The sequence below is a fragment of the Ambystoma mexicanum genome, chromosome 2q (genome assembly GCF_040938575.1).
Source record: "Ambystoma mexicanum isolate Mex_15411 chromosome 2q, UKY_AmexF1_1, whole genome shotgun sequence".
NCBI lineage: Eukaryota > Metazoa > Chordata > Amphibia > Caudata > Ambystomatidae > Ambystoma > Ambystoma mexicanum.
In genome coordinates, this window is record NC_090924.1 from 596704484 (window position 1) to 596719469 (window position 14986).

Sequence of the window (14986 nt, forward strand, 5' to 3'; positions counted from 1 at the left end):
AGCAGGGATGGCCCCGCTTCGAGCCTCCTCATTGGCTGAGGGGCTGCCACGCCCCTGGCCGAGGACAAGGCGGCTGGAATCCCGGCCGAGAATCGAAGGATTCTCGGCAGGGTAATGACCCGGCGAGAGCCAATCAGAATGCTTGCTGCATTCTGATTGTCTCTCGCTGGGTACTAATGAGGACTAACAGCTTTGGCCATTGGACTCTGCATCAGCTCTCAAACTGCAGAACCACAGCTGTGGCATATGTGATCATATGCCCATGTGAAAAACCTAAGTGGGAAAAACGTCGTGGCAAGTAAATACTAGCATTACAGAACATAGATCATGTATTAGAACAGGGAAAATAAATGCAGATGATTTGCGATGGTGTGTGCTCGAGAAAGTAAAATCTGGCATGAGAGATAGATCAATTGGTTCAACATTGGCACGAAAGGAGCATGTATGGAGTTACAGATTTCAGTCTTTCACAAATGGGTGCGTGTCTAGCACGTGTCATAGCAGGCATAATGTCTTAAAATGGCAGCACCATGATGAGAATAAGAATAATATATACACAGTAGTGAAGGTTAAGATGGCGCTCATATTATTCCACTTTGGAGAGCGCTCTTCCAGAAGTCCTCTTTCGAGTGTTATCACTTTGATTTTAGGAATAGAGGCAAACCAAGCAAAGGAGCAGTACTTTGCTGATGGTGACAGGCTGGAAGACAATGGCATTGAGGAAATCTAAGAAATGAACGGACAGCGTAGCAAGGATTAGAAATCATTTGAGAAAGCAGGGCCAGTATCTGCAATTTACATGGTAAGCCATCGGTTGGGCGAAGGGAGCGATAGCATAGATGTGCGCCGAGGAATGCTAGTGTAATTGAAGGGAACCCATAGTCAGTAGATGTTGCGCGGCTTTACCAACATAGAGAGAAGCACTGGCCATGGATTGATGGCATGTCCTTGTGTTTCAGCAAAGCAATGAGTGTGAAAAGCGCATTGAAGAGGCATCTGTCAACATGTGCATAATGTGTGGCAGGAATCCAAAGTGCTGAACAAATAACCCCTAAAGGTGAGTTTATCTTGTAACAGCGACCTTAACGGTGTGGTATCAACCTTACAATAGTATCTGGTGGTGTAATTTGCTGTTAAAGCAAAAGCATGTGCAGACACGGTTAGATCTATGTATTTTGTATTTGTATTTTTATTGTATTTTATAAAGTGCCTTTGTCCAAAGCGCTGCACAGAATTAAAATTAAGCAGTACAACAATAATGATCAGTTAAATTGGTGGAATTCTGATAGCTAACAATCAGGAACAATGGAGAGATGTTTTTTCAGAGACACGAAAGAGAGTAGACAGAGATAAACCAAGGAGTAAGCGGTAGAGTGGTCCAAGGAAAAGGAGTAAGGAGCTGAAAAGAACGAAAATAGGATTGAGCACAACAAGGGGGGACGTTGAACCACAAAAGGGAGGAAGAACGAACAGATCGAGAGGAAGCATAAAAAGATACAGGTGCAGCAAGATAGTCAGGGACTAGACCATAGAGAGATTTAAAGGCTAGACAGAGGAAATGAAATTCAAGTTGAGAATTAAAGGGTAACCAGTCAAGTAAAACAAGAGATACTGGGCCTCATTACGACCCTGGCGGAAAGTGACTGACCGGACCGCAACAGCGTAAATAGCGTTTCCGCCATTGCACGAAGGAGCAAAGTGCGGCCAATCACGACCCATCGGGCACGAGCATTACGCCATGGCGGAATCCGAAAGGCTGCGATGGCGGAAATGACCCCAAAACGGCCCTTACCGCCGCCGTACGCTGCACCAGGTGCAATACCGCCACCCATCTTAGCGGTCACCGTAATGAGCGGTCACCGTAACGAGCGTGCACCGCAAATTACGGCCACCGTAAATATACGGAAACGGAAGTAAAAGCATGTGGCCGGAACGGGAAACAGCACGCCGCACAACTATAAAATCCGAATCCCAACACAACCATAAAAAATCCGACCCTGACACACATCCCAACCCGTTAGCAACCCCAGTTAAAAAAATAAATATGGGAAAGGTAGCCAAGAAAGCGTGTGACCGCAAGCGGCAGGTACACTTCTCCCGAGAGGAACTGACCGTGCTCACCGAGACCCTCCAGGAAAATTCCGCCGTCGTCTTCTCCAGTCAAATGACCAGGACGGCCCTTGCCAACAAGAAGGCCATATGGGCCCTGGTGGCACAGCGCGTAAGTGCGGTGGGGACAACACCCCGCACGCCACAGCAATGTCGCAAGCGGTGGGACGACCTGCGGATCCGCGTACGCAGCATACTTTCTGCGAACAGGAACATCGCCACAGCTACCGGGGGGGGTTCAGAGTCGCCCATCAAGTTGACCCCCTGGGAGGAAATCTGCGCCTCCACCATAGGAATGGAGAGCATAGAGGGAGTCGGAGGGATGGAGAAAGGAGTGCCGACATCCGGAGAATCAGGTAGGTTGGCCAAGAGAAACAATGCGAAATCCACAAACCACGAACATGTGCAGTACCATGTGACCCCATAGTGCAATACATACTTTGCCCTGACAGCGCCCTCTAAAAGTCAGAATGAACAAACAAATCAATCAAGAAGCCATAAACAACCCCTACATGTGCAGCATGCACCCCCTAACTGCAGGCAGCCAAATGAATGCATCCTCAATCCACACGAAAATGAGACCACCTCCAAGGCCCAGTCCCAAATCAGCCTCATGTACCACCCCAATGCATTTGATACGTTGCCATTCCAAATCCGACAGACCCATAACTAACGCTCGCCCCTCTTTACTCCACCACAGGGTCCGATACCAACGACGAGCTGCAGGACACCCCTACCAGCACGCCTGCAAAGAGGGCCAGGACCAACGTCCCAAGAGCCTCCACCTCAGGTGCAAGGATCAAGACACGGCAGCAGCAGGAATCAAGTGGCAGCACACTGGAGGGGACTGCAACAGGCACCCCAGCAGCCAGCAAGTCCACAACCCCAGCACCACAGGTCCCCCCAAAGAACGTATCTGATGGCACTGCCTCTGGTGGTAGCAGCACCATAGGTGACACAGCTGTCATGCCAGCATGCTCCGACACGGAAAACAGTGCTGGCGACGTAGGTACCATCCATGACCTTTCCCAATCCCCCTGCATGTTCCATCCCCTACACCATGACGAAACCACGCAGGGGCACCCTGAAGACGACGACTGGCCAACCCCCACAAGTCCTGTGCCAAGGCAACATGTGTTGAGCAGCCCCCCTGTCACACCACCGCAAATGTCCATGGCCCAGCAGAGGCAACAGTCCCTCGACCTGCTGATCGAGCAACAGCAGGAAGCGTCCACGCTACTCAAGGACCATGCAAATGAATGCGGGGGTTCCAGGGCAGCCATGGAAACATCCACCGAGACACTCACGTCACAAATAGAGAAAAGTAGTGAGAGCCTCAGGGGAGAAATGGAGAGAAGCACCGAGAGCCTGAGAGCACAAATGGAGAAAAGCACCGAGAGCCTGAGGGGGGAACTGCATGCGACGTCCAAAGACGTTTGTGCTGAACTTGCTGCTGTGCGCCGTGTGCTCTCGGAGCTCTCACAAACCCTCAGAGACATGCATGGACGCGAGCAGGCAGAGACATCATCCGTGGCAAGTTCCGTCCAGGGCAGCCCCCAACGCAGATCTGGCAGGAACCTGCGCTCCACGGGCAGGGGTGCCCCTGATACCCGTAGAGGGGGCTTGCAATAGCGTCTACCCACGGACAGCATGCATATTTGGACACTGGTGTTGGGGGGGGAGGTAGTAGGGTGGAGGGGGTGTGTTGGGCTTCACTGGGTGGCGGGTCCATAGGGTGTATAAATCAAATCACATTAACAATACAGCACCTCATTATCATCCAATGACATGTGTGGACATTGATATTTGCGTACGAGGCCTTCATAGGCGTACAGTCCACAATGTGCCTGTACTACACACACACAGTGCCACAGGTCCCCTTTCCGTGTAATAGGCACCATGCGTGGTTGCTAGAAGCATGCATCTATGATGCTCTGTCGGATTGCACGTACATCCTGTGCCTCATGGACTCCTTGAGGTGCCTCCACATCCCCACCCTCATCATCATCATCATCTTCAGGTGCATGCAGTACAGCGTCAGGGGGCATGGGCACATTCCTACGTATGCACATGTTGTGCAGCATGACACATGCCATGACCATCTTAGAAACCTTCTCATGGCTGTACATGAGTGCCCCGCCAGACCTGCTGAGGCTGCGGAAACGAGCCTTCAGTAGGCCGAATGCCTGTTCAATGACCACACGGGTACGTGAGTGGGCATGGTTGTAGTCCTCCTCATGCTCGTTCTGTGGGTTCCGGATTGGTGTAAGGAGCCATCTCTTCAGTGGATACCCGGCATCACCTGTATGAGACGAATAAAGGGTGTCAGTGGAATGATAGTGCTAAGTAGCCCCCCCCCCCCCCCTGCAAGGTCATTGACGCATCAAATGGGCCACGATGTCATGCATGGAATGAGACTCACCGAGTAGCCAGGATCTGTGCCCTGCGTGTCGCTCCATGTAGCGTGGTATTCTTGTGTTCCTCAGGACCATAGAATCATGGGTAGATCCTGGAAATCTGGCACAACAATGCGTAAATATCTTGTTGGAGTCACACACCATTTGCACATTGATTGAATGAAATTGCTTCCGGTTGCGGTACTGGACCTCCATGGCATGTGGGACAACCAATTCAACATGGGTGCAGTCGATGGCACCAATGCAACCCGGGATGCCGCCAAGTGCATGGAATCCCACTTTAGCGTTGGTAATCTCCTGGTACGTGCGTGGTAGTGTGATGTGGTCGTCGGCGTGCTTCAGGAGGGCATCGTGCACTTGGAAGAGTGTCCGTGAGAACAGTGGCTGTGAAATGCCATGCAACTGTCCCACTGTGTGCTGGTAGGTGCCTGTGGCCAGGAAGTGGAGTGCAGACACCACCTTCAGTAGGGGTGGGATGGCGGTTGGGCTATCTATCATGCTCACGAGGTCAGCATGTGTCATGTCCACAATGGCGATTATGGTGTCCCGGTCCAAACGGTAGAGGGTGTGGATCTGCTCAGCAGTGAGGTTGAACGGATCGGCTCGGAGGCGTGGGATTGCGGGCCGCCTGCGTGGTGGTAGTGGCAGTGCTTGTGGGCCTTGCTGACCCTGCCTTGCCCTCCTCCTCCTCCTTCTCCTCCGTCTCCCCTGTGCGCCCGGTTGTTGTACCTGTTGTTGTTCGTCGTCTTCTTGTAGTTGTAGCACTTGCAGTGCTATCTGGTACCCCAGGCCCAACATCGCTAGTCCTGCCGGTAGCATTTTGGAGTGGGAGTGGTTGTGGGAGGGGTTTGGGTCTGCAATATATGTGCTGTCGGCCTGTATGGCCTCCACCTGTGCTGATTGAATGAATCTGTGGCAGATGCAATCCCTTCTGGCCGAGCACGTCCCGCACGTAAGGCTGCATTTGGCCGCATGGCATCTTGGGATTTGAATCATGTATCAAATCCCGATGGCAGTGTGATGTACTTTGACTGATTTTCATGCTATGCTCCCATTGTTACACATGCTATGATTGCAGCCGCTTACATACCTGTGAAGAGTCAGTGGTATGTAGGGCTCGATCGATGGCCGACCCTCATGCAGCACAGTAACGTACTTCACCGACGGGCGTGGCGTGCCATTTGTGATTGCAGCCAGTTAGCATCATGACACACAGCCGCACTACATTGATGTAATTGTGAATGCAAGCGTTCACAGAAGCCTTTTCGACGTAATGTTGCAAGTGAGGAATTCGAAGGCCAGCATTTTGGGTTTTGAAGTAGCGGCGAGGATACGCCCACAGGTCTGGCTGGAAATGTAACGTTCTATTGTAGAATGTCCTTGGGACATGGCCCATAACGAGCAGGCAATGAATGATATGAATTGAATGGGATGCGCAACAGCGTAGTGGACGATAAGGCAGGACGTTCCCAAATCCATCTTGCTTCACAACACTACAGATCCGGCCAGGGGCACAGTGGTTTTTGCGGACTGCATTACGCACAGACGCGATGGAAGTTTCACATATTATGTGAGTGAATATTCATGCGTTTTCATTGCGGGATGAGGGAATGATGTGTGGATGCATGGACTGATGATTCCGTTTAGGGTCTGCCATGTACATGGGTTTTTTGATTCACTCCCCTTCCCCTGCGTTATGTGATGCAAGGCTGCCATAGTGGGACATACGTCTATCTGCCCTTGTCGGATCCTCCCTGTCTCGACGCGCCTTCATACACTTGTGTCTAGGCACGTTACTAATCCCATGTCATGGGTTCTATCTTGACGGACGCATGCACAGTAACCGACGTTGACAATGGTGTATTTAGCTCGATTGGTTTCGTTATGATTCGATACTGATTTAGGGGTGTGTATATTCCTTTGGAGTGGGCTAGCATGCATATGGGTGTGGATTTGGTGTGTTGAATGAAGCTTGTAATGCATCATGAGTCCCGTAATGCAATCGGTTAATTTGTGTTTCTTTTGGGTGACAGGTATCTCCTGCCCTATTGCAGATGCCATCTCTACGCCACTCCTCCAGATGGTTTTTACTCTCGACTCCTGCAGCTTCGGGTGAATCAGTGGAGCACCATTTCGATCTTATGGGACGATCGCCAATGGGCCACATGCCCTTACGCTGTACTGGTGGCTAGGTGCAACATTTCGGCCTTTCAGCTCGACTAGTGCCTGCCTCATGGGACGGACCTGCGGTTCTTGCCGCTTCCATGTTGCCTTTTGGAACGTTGATGTAGGCCCTGTGTGCCATGATGGTACAGGGCGTCACACAAGTGGAAGCCGGTCAATTATTGCAGATGCAGCCCTCGGTGATGATGGTTGTTTTGGTGGTATTTTGCAAATTGCTGTGGGGCCTTTGTCATTTGGATGTGCATTTAAATTGTATTCCGATATTTGTCGTGTTGCGTTGTTCTTTGCAGGTGATGTGGCGATTTTCGCTTTGTGGCGGTATGTATTGCGTGATGATCTGCATTGTGTTCCGCCTTCTGAGTTGAGTTGTGTGGTACAGTACTGGCCGCGTTTGCCTACGTAGCACAGTATGGTCACGGATAGGGGCTGCCATTGTGACTGTTTACATGATGTGCTGTTCAGGGGCGGGGGATTGGCTTTTGGCCGACTGGTGCCTGTCAGCCAGGTCGATTGGTGGAATGATGGGTTGTTCAGAATGTGGCTGGTCACAGGTGACTGTGTTTGCGTGCGTTTGTTGGAGGGGGACTGGGGTCATGTCCATTGGAATAGCTTCTGTATTGATGCCATCTGTGCCCTGCAGCTCCCATCGGCCCCTCTTGGGATGAGCCTGGCTGCTCAGTCACTCTGCCGACTTGTGTGGTACATGCTTCTGCTGATGGTTGGTTTGTTTACTGGCATGAGTACAGGGCTGGTGCAATCCCCCTCAGGATGCTGTTTTGGATGTTGCCTTGCGCTGGTGGCAAGCGATGGGGGACTACTGTTGTTTTGTGTCATGTGTTCTTGATTTTCAGTTTGATGTATTGTACCTTCACATGCCTGTGCTGCGTCAGTACGGCTATGGTGACATGCCGTACATGGATGCCCACTCACGGGGCGCTTTGAGCCCCTGCATGCTTTTCTACGTTGGCATGCATGGGTGGATTGTGGATTTCACTGGTTGCATAGTGTGAGTACATTGCGCCTGCCAGGAGTTGTGCAATGAGGCCAGGGAGTGGAGTACAGGCACTCAGTGGGCCATTTACGGTTGGTTCGCGTTGCCGTATTTCTCGCCATGGCGGAATGGTACTTTACGACGTGCTTGATGGCGTTCAGTACATGTCCGCTAGGGTCAGAATTCGCGTACCGTTGCGCCATGGCGGTGATTCCGGTTTTGCAAGGCGCGCGTGCGCGTACTTGGTGCAGTTAGCGTTGCCGTTCACTGCGGTGTCGCTAATGGCATCGTACTTTACGGTGACGGGTCATGATCGCAACGAGCGGTGTTCGATGGCGGTATTGCATTTCCGCCATCATTTTTCCATTTCCGCAAGGGTCGTAATGAGGCCCACTGTAATAGAATTACGATAGGGGAGAAGACATACTACATGAACGATAGATATATTTTAGAGGAGCAAGGCGAGAAGATGGGAGGCCAAAAAGCATAACAGAACAGTAAAAAAAAGCTGAGAAAAAATAAGAGAAGAAATTAGAAGTTTAGTAGCATGAAAAGTCACAGAAGCACACACTTTGTGAATATTATAGAGAGGAAAGCGACAGGAGCGAAACTTGAGAGACTTGAGAGAGAGACCCATGTACCAGATCTATGTACCCAGCGTTTAGGACTGGCTGTAGTTCCCAGGAAAATAAGGTAACGAGGTAACATTAATCTATTTACACTGAGGCTGATGAGCCTTAAAAAGACAAGGAATGGGGTCTTTAGAGAATGTTGGGCTGCACTGGTGGTGACCGGGGCATGCAGAGTGTGCTGATATATTGGAGTAGAAGTGCGCGCATACATCGAGATTTTAAGACACAAAGTATGTGCAGCCATTGAAATATTATTCAGTGAAAGTCAATTTGGAATAATGGCACATTTTCACTCAGGTGATATTCAAATAAATAAGGCACACTGGGTGAGATAGGAGGCTGAAGGCTGTGTTGTGACATGATTGTTTGTTTGTTGATTTATTTTGATTTATTTTGCAGTTCTTTACCCCTGATGAAGAGTGGAAGATGTGGCCATTCAGAAGTCCTTGAAACCAGTATAAAATGTATGAGTTGTATGAGTTGAGACCCAAGGTGTTCAATGGGTTGGCATGCTTTAGAGTTTTTCCCTTTCCCAGTATTGATGTGCAGCATGTGAGTTACCATAAGATAATTGGGTGATGCATCAGCCCGATATGTATTTTAAATATGATATTGTTGTGAACTTGAGTCTTTTTTGAAAAACAATGATTATTTTGTAGTGTTTGTGAATTGCAATTGACCTGGCATGTTTTGGCACAACGTTCAATGTGTTTGTTTAATTGTGTTTTAGAGTTGTATTTATTAACTAATTTAGATATTGAACTGTATTATGTGTTTTTGATATACTTTGTTTTACTAAAAAAAAAAATATATAACCAATTAATACGTCTTTCAACACAGTTTACAGCCTTGAGAGTGTGAATTAGGGTATTAAGCACCCTTGCTTTTGTTTAACAAGTAGAATTCATCTCAAGTGCTAAACACCCTCTCTGGTTAATTAGAAGCATGCTTAGAACCTTACATTCCAGTATGCTGTCTCGCACTTCTGAATGTTAGCACGTTTACTCTTCTTCAAGACGAACACCTAAAAATGGCATTGTGTGCATACGTTGACCCCCTAATCCACTGATATGGAAACCCCCACAAGTCACATTTTTCAGCATTTGGCCAAAATTGTTAGGAAGACATTGGATCCGGTCAAGGGTGCCAACAAATGACAAAGATATTTAGAAAAACAGCCTCTGAATTTGCACTATTTTCAACAGAAAGCAAAACAAACAATGCAAAGGTGTGCCAATTTTGCCCCCTAATTCAGGGTCATTTTTCAAAAACATGGCAATACGTTTTGAAAAGAAATGATGCTACTTTTTTGTGAGAGAAGAAGTCTGCAAATAGCTTGCTACACGCAAGTCACTTAGGCTTCATTTGCGAGCAACATACTCAGACACTCATATATGTTGAGAATCCACTTGCTTCCCAAATCCTGAAATTAGATATTTGAGAAGTCCAAACAAACTGGAAAACATGTCTGATCATAATGTGAGAATATGGTGTAATCCTTAAAACATTGTTTGGTTGATTTCAGGTTGTCCAACTCCAGGCTCGAGGGCCGGATCCATGCCGGATTTTCAGGACACCCTTCATTAGATAAATTTGCATACAGTGATTCTAGATATATGCACATTTTTCCTCAGGAATATTTATGAGGGATATCCTAAAAACCCATCAGGATTCCGGCACTGGAGTTGGACAAGCCTGAAGCAGAGCACATCACGACCTCCACTTGATGAAGAACAGCTCAGTCCCAGAGCAATACCACAGAATAATCCTGAGAGACCCAACCTCCGCACACAACCCTGTGTACATCAAGTACATATAAAACACTGCAGAGTGTGTGGAATCATAACAATGTTAACCATAAAGGTGTTTCAGACATGATAGCAGAGAGCCTTCCAGTCTAACAGAAAGAAGGACATTTTATATTAATTGAAGCAGGCAACTATTTCTTTAATTGTGAGGTTCTTGAAGCCTATTTTTAGAAAGATGTTTTCATGAGAATGTTGACACAGTATGACGCGAGGAATGCTATATATTAATACATGACATAAAACTGCGATTTAGACTGACTACATTAAATGAATGTTTTAATGCAGTGCTCCATATTGGTAAGAGAAATGTATACATTCACAAGTGATCATACGATCGTGTGGCATTCTGTTATGAAGCACTGACATTCTGTTTCTTCCTTCAGAAAGGCACTATGGTGCCTTGGTTGGCTGAAAAATGCATTTTATGCAAATGGCCAAGAATGCAACTGCACCTTGGATTGTCTGTTGTGTGACACCCGCTACTGCGTTCCTATTTATTATGCCACTGCATGAAGAATTGTGTGGCAATGGAAGGTATATGGGTGTGGGACCATATTCTGAGCTATACTGGAAGCATGTGCACTGTTGTTGTGCAAACCCCTTTGCTTCTATGTCCCCTGGTGAGGTATAGCTGAAGTTTGGATATATGTTGTTTGTGTTCGGATCTGATTCAGCACTGACCCAGAAAGTAATAAATAAAATACCAGAATAGTATCTACAGTTAGGCTTTGGGTGAGGATCTGGTATCAGTCATCTGAAATAGTGTCATTGACTTGGGCGGAATCCCTGCTCTCATTGCTCCAGGATACAGCCCAACGGTATTAGAATTACTGCAACAAAATTTGGCGCAATTTGCGCCAGATCCCGAGTTGCAGTGGGGTGGAGAGGTAAATAGCGCCACGCTACTAGCACCAAAAACGGACAGAAAGGGGATATTTATTTCTCCAGCAAAAAGCTTGAGGCAAAATTCCAACTTTCCCCCCAACTCGAGATTGAGTGGAGCAGTAAACGCGGCGGTAATAGCATTAACGCCTCATTTTACCGCTCCACCCAACTCATGATGAGGCCCATTGCCTTTACTATGGTAGCCTGTTACTAACATATTGCCCTTTACCATTTAGGGTGTACATAGTACAGGGGCGGCAACATGAAGAACATAGGACAGTGCTCAGCATATGTTTCTGGATAAAAATTGGCCACTGTCACGAATGGATCTGCAACCTTTGTCTTTCCAGATGTTTTGGACTGCAACTCCCATCAGCCACAGTCAGCATAGTCAATATCTCATGGGAGATGTAGTCCAAAACATCAGGTGAGCCAACAGCTGCAGACCCCTTATTTAGGATCTCACGCTATTTAACGATTAGTAAAAGATATTATATCAGAACAGATGCTCATTCAATGAAATGTTTAGTTGGTGCACTTACATCATCTTCCCGCGATGGCTTTTCCATGATGACAGGCGGCAGCAGCAATCCGCCCGGAGAATTTGGATTCGAGCATGTTCCAGACATTCCAACCAATGTGACCACTCCATTGCAATCCACAGCGCTATTCCTCTTGCCATTCTGGGTAAAGCTGGGCGTAGCAGGGCGGGAGCTATGGCTTGCTTGGCTGAACGTGCTTGATCGACGTCCCATCCACGGAACCAGCAGGGATCCGCGATGACTGTCCCGTTCCCCAACATTGCTGATCTCATCGTCGGCAAAGTCTGTTTCTGAACCAATGTCTCTTCCCCGTATGCGAAAGGTGAATATGCTGCCATGACTGATCCTGCGCTTGGCATTGCTCGCGCTGCGACCAAACCCAATGCCCAGAAGAGACTGAAATGCAAATAAAGACGTAGAGTTGAAGTAGGCGGCCTACGTATAAAACTGGAACCCATCCAATTAATTGGTGTATACTCCACAGACATATTCACACAGGTGTGTTCTAATTATTACTTTAGCGCAGTGAAATCAAGGGGCAATACCAGTCACACCACAAAATAATATACATATGTGTATATAGGGAGACAAAGAGAGCGAGAGAGAGTGAGAAGGAGCGAGAGAGAGCAAGATAGAGCAAGAGAGAGCGAGAGAGGAGAGAGAGAAAAAAGATAACGACAGAGAGCGAGAGAGGAGAGAGAGAGAGAGAGAGAGAGCTCAAAAGAGGAGAGAGAGCGAGAGAGAAGAGAGAGTGACAGAGAGAGATGAGGGATGGACATAGTTAGACAGATAATCACTGTGGCAGCTTGCTTTCTTGGTACGATATGGTGATACGTGCTTTGTTAAGCGCGGCGCTCACCCCAAGAGCAACACTGGTTCTAGACTTCCAAACTCAAGGCAATTGGAAGAATCCGGAAAGCAGGCTATTGAGGGAATGGAAAAGACTTCAAGTGAGAACGTAATCTGCTGTGATCAGACTTAAGCCTGAAAGTTGGAAATTAGTTCCAAAGACGTGCAGAAAAAGTGCAAATACCAGCACCCATCTCGCCAGGTGATAGGAAAGAGCCGTAGCCTATACCAGTGCCGCGGATTTAGGATCCCTGGCTGGCAAGTACAATGGACATTTATCTTGAAGAAAGAAGAGTCCCAGCCCACAGAAGGAGGGATTGACCACTCATACTCTCTCTTTTTCGGGCAACCAGTGAAGAGAACTTCTTTAGTGAGAAGTGGGGTCTCTTTTGGTTATTGGCATTCTGGGCTGTGTGGGGCATGAGGAGGCGAAAGAAACATAGTAGCATACATGAAGCCAGCAAGCATGAGCCCCCTGCCTGGGTGGAGTCACCCACACACTGTAAGCTCATAATGCAAAGCGTCTTCCTTCCGGGAGTCCTGAGAGGCTCGCAAGGTCCTCTCCTCTAGGCACCCGTACGTTGTGTACTTGGAAGGTATCTTAGATGTAGATGGTTCCTACGGGCATGTGTTTGCGCGCACATCATAATGCTCAATGAAAACCACATTGGGAAAGATGACTTTGTAATTTCCCTCCTAACAACTGCCATTCATTTAAAACATGTTGGAAATACATAACAATTCTAGTAGCTAAGCACATTAGATGCTGACTCAATTCTACATCATTTACTAAAGCGGCTTTCTTACAGCCTCCCTGAACTGAATGTTTCTAGTCTTAGTCCACTTACGCCCTCCCTAAACTGAATTTTTCGAGTCTTAGTCCACTTACACCCTGCCTAAACTGAATGTTTCGAGTCTTGGTCCACTTACACCCTCTCTAAACTGAATGTTTCGAGTCTTGGTCCACTTACACCCTCCCTAAACTGAATGTTTCGAGTCTTGGTCCACTTACACCCTCCGTAAACTGAATGTTTCGAGTCTTAGTCCACTTACACCCTCCGTAAACTGAATGTTTCGAGTCTTGGTCCACTTACACCCTCCCTAAACTGAATGTTTCGAGTCTTAGTCCACTTACACCCTCCCTAAACTGAATGTTTCTGGTCTTAGTCCACTTACACCCTCCGTAAACTGAATGTTTCGAGTCTTAGTCCACTTACGCCCTCCCTAAACTGAATGTTTCGAGTCTTAGTCCACTTACACCCTGCCTAAACTGAATGTTTCGAGTCTTGGTCCACTTACACCCTCTCTAAACTGAATGTTTCGAGTCTTGGTCCACTTACACCCTCTCTAAACTGAATGTTTCGAGTCTTGGTCCACTTACACCCTCCCTAAACTGAATGTTTCGAGTCTTGGTCCACTTACACCCTCCGTAAACTGAATGTTTCGAGTCTTAGTCCACTTACACCCTCCGTAAACTGAATGTTTCGAGTCTTGGTCCACTTACACCCTCCCTAAACTGAATGTTTCGAGTCTTAGTCCACTTACACCCTCCCTAAACTGAATGTTTCTGGTCTTAGTCCACTTACACCCTCCGTAAACTGAATGTTTCGAGTCTTAGTCCACTTACACCCTCCGTAAACTGAATGTTTCGAGTCTTAGTCCACTTACACCCTCCCGAAACTGAATGTTTCTAGTCTTAGTCCAGCCAAGTTCACTATGCGGCGGTGCCCACGTCTCACAGTCACATGACTGGAACCTTTGCCGATATGGCCAGTGGAAATGCAAACCCCACTTCAGGCATGCAGGTCATTCTGCAGGGCCTATCAGGAGGAACAGAATACGTGTTCACAGAGAAAACCTCAATTACATCATGAAGAGTAGGGTGTTCAGAGGTTGTGGTCCCTTTCTGTGTCGCATCTGTGTACTGGCAACAGGTGCCATGGTCCTCTCCTCCACTCCCCAAGATCCAGCCCGCCAGGTCCAGGGAAATCAGAACCCTTGCTCAGTGACTGAACCGCAAAATAGGGTGCAGGTGTTTTGGACTTCAAATCCCATGATCCCTCCCCAGTGGCAATGCTGGCAAGGGTTGATGGGAGTTGTAGTTTTAAACACCTGTACAGCCAAAGGTTACAGAGCATAAGACAAACTAGAACTAGTCAAGTGAGTCATGGACTGCTTGAAAGCTGGTCCCCGAAACTGTTTTCTGGTAAATGGACTTGACATGGACAGATGCTGATCCTTTGGATCCATAAACAAGCCTCCGTAGCTGACTACTTTCCTGTGAAATCGCTATGTCAGCCTCATTCACTATGAAAATAATCTGTTTTGTGACAATTAAATGCACAAATCTACATACCTGCTATGCACTAAGAGGTAGCTGAGTTTAAAAACTATGGGCCTGGTTTATGGAATTTCTAGCGTGGTGCAAAGCCACTTTGTACTGGTGAAAAGTGACTTTGCACTGCCAACCAACACCCAGATTTACAGAACAGTGCAAAGTGTATTTTTGCAGTGCAAAGTGACTCCAAAAAAAAACTTTGCACTGTTCTGTAAATCAGGGTGTTGGTTG

General features: G+C 47.6%; 1 protein-coding gene across 6 annotated transcripts in view; it reads right to left on the reverse strand.

Moving 5' to 3' along the window:
- The window catches only part of LOC138569611 (sodium channel protein type 5 subunit alpha-like), a 1199462-nt gene that overhangs the window by 580116 nt on the left and 604360 nt on the right, over nt 1–14986 (reverse strand). For all 6 annotated transcript variants that reach the window (XM_069647738.1, XM_069647737.1, XM_069647740.1 and 3 more), the window contains exon 12: nt 11569–11964. In XM_069647738.1, the coding sequence (XP_069503839.1) occupies nt 11569–11964 (396 nt within the window). The remainder of the gene's footprint in view (nt 1–11568; nt 11965–14986) is intronic.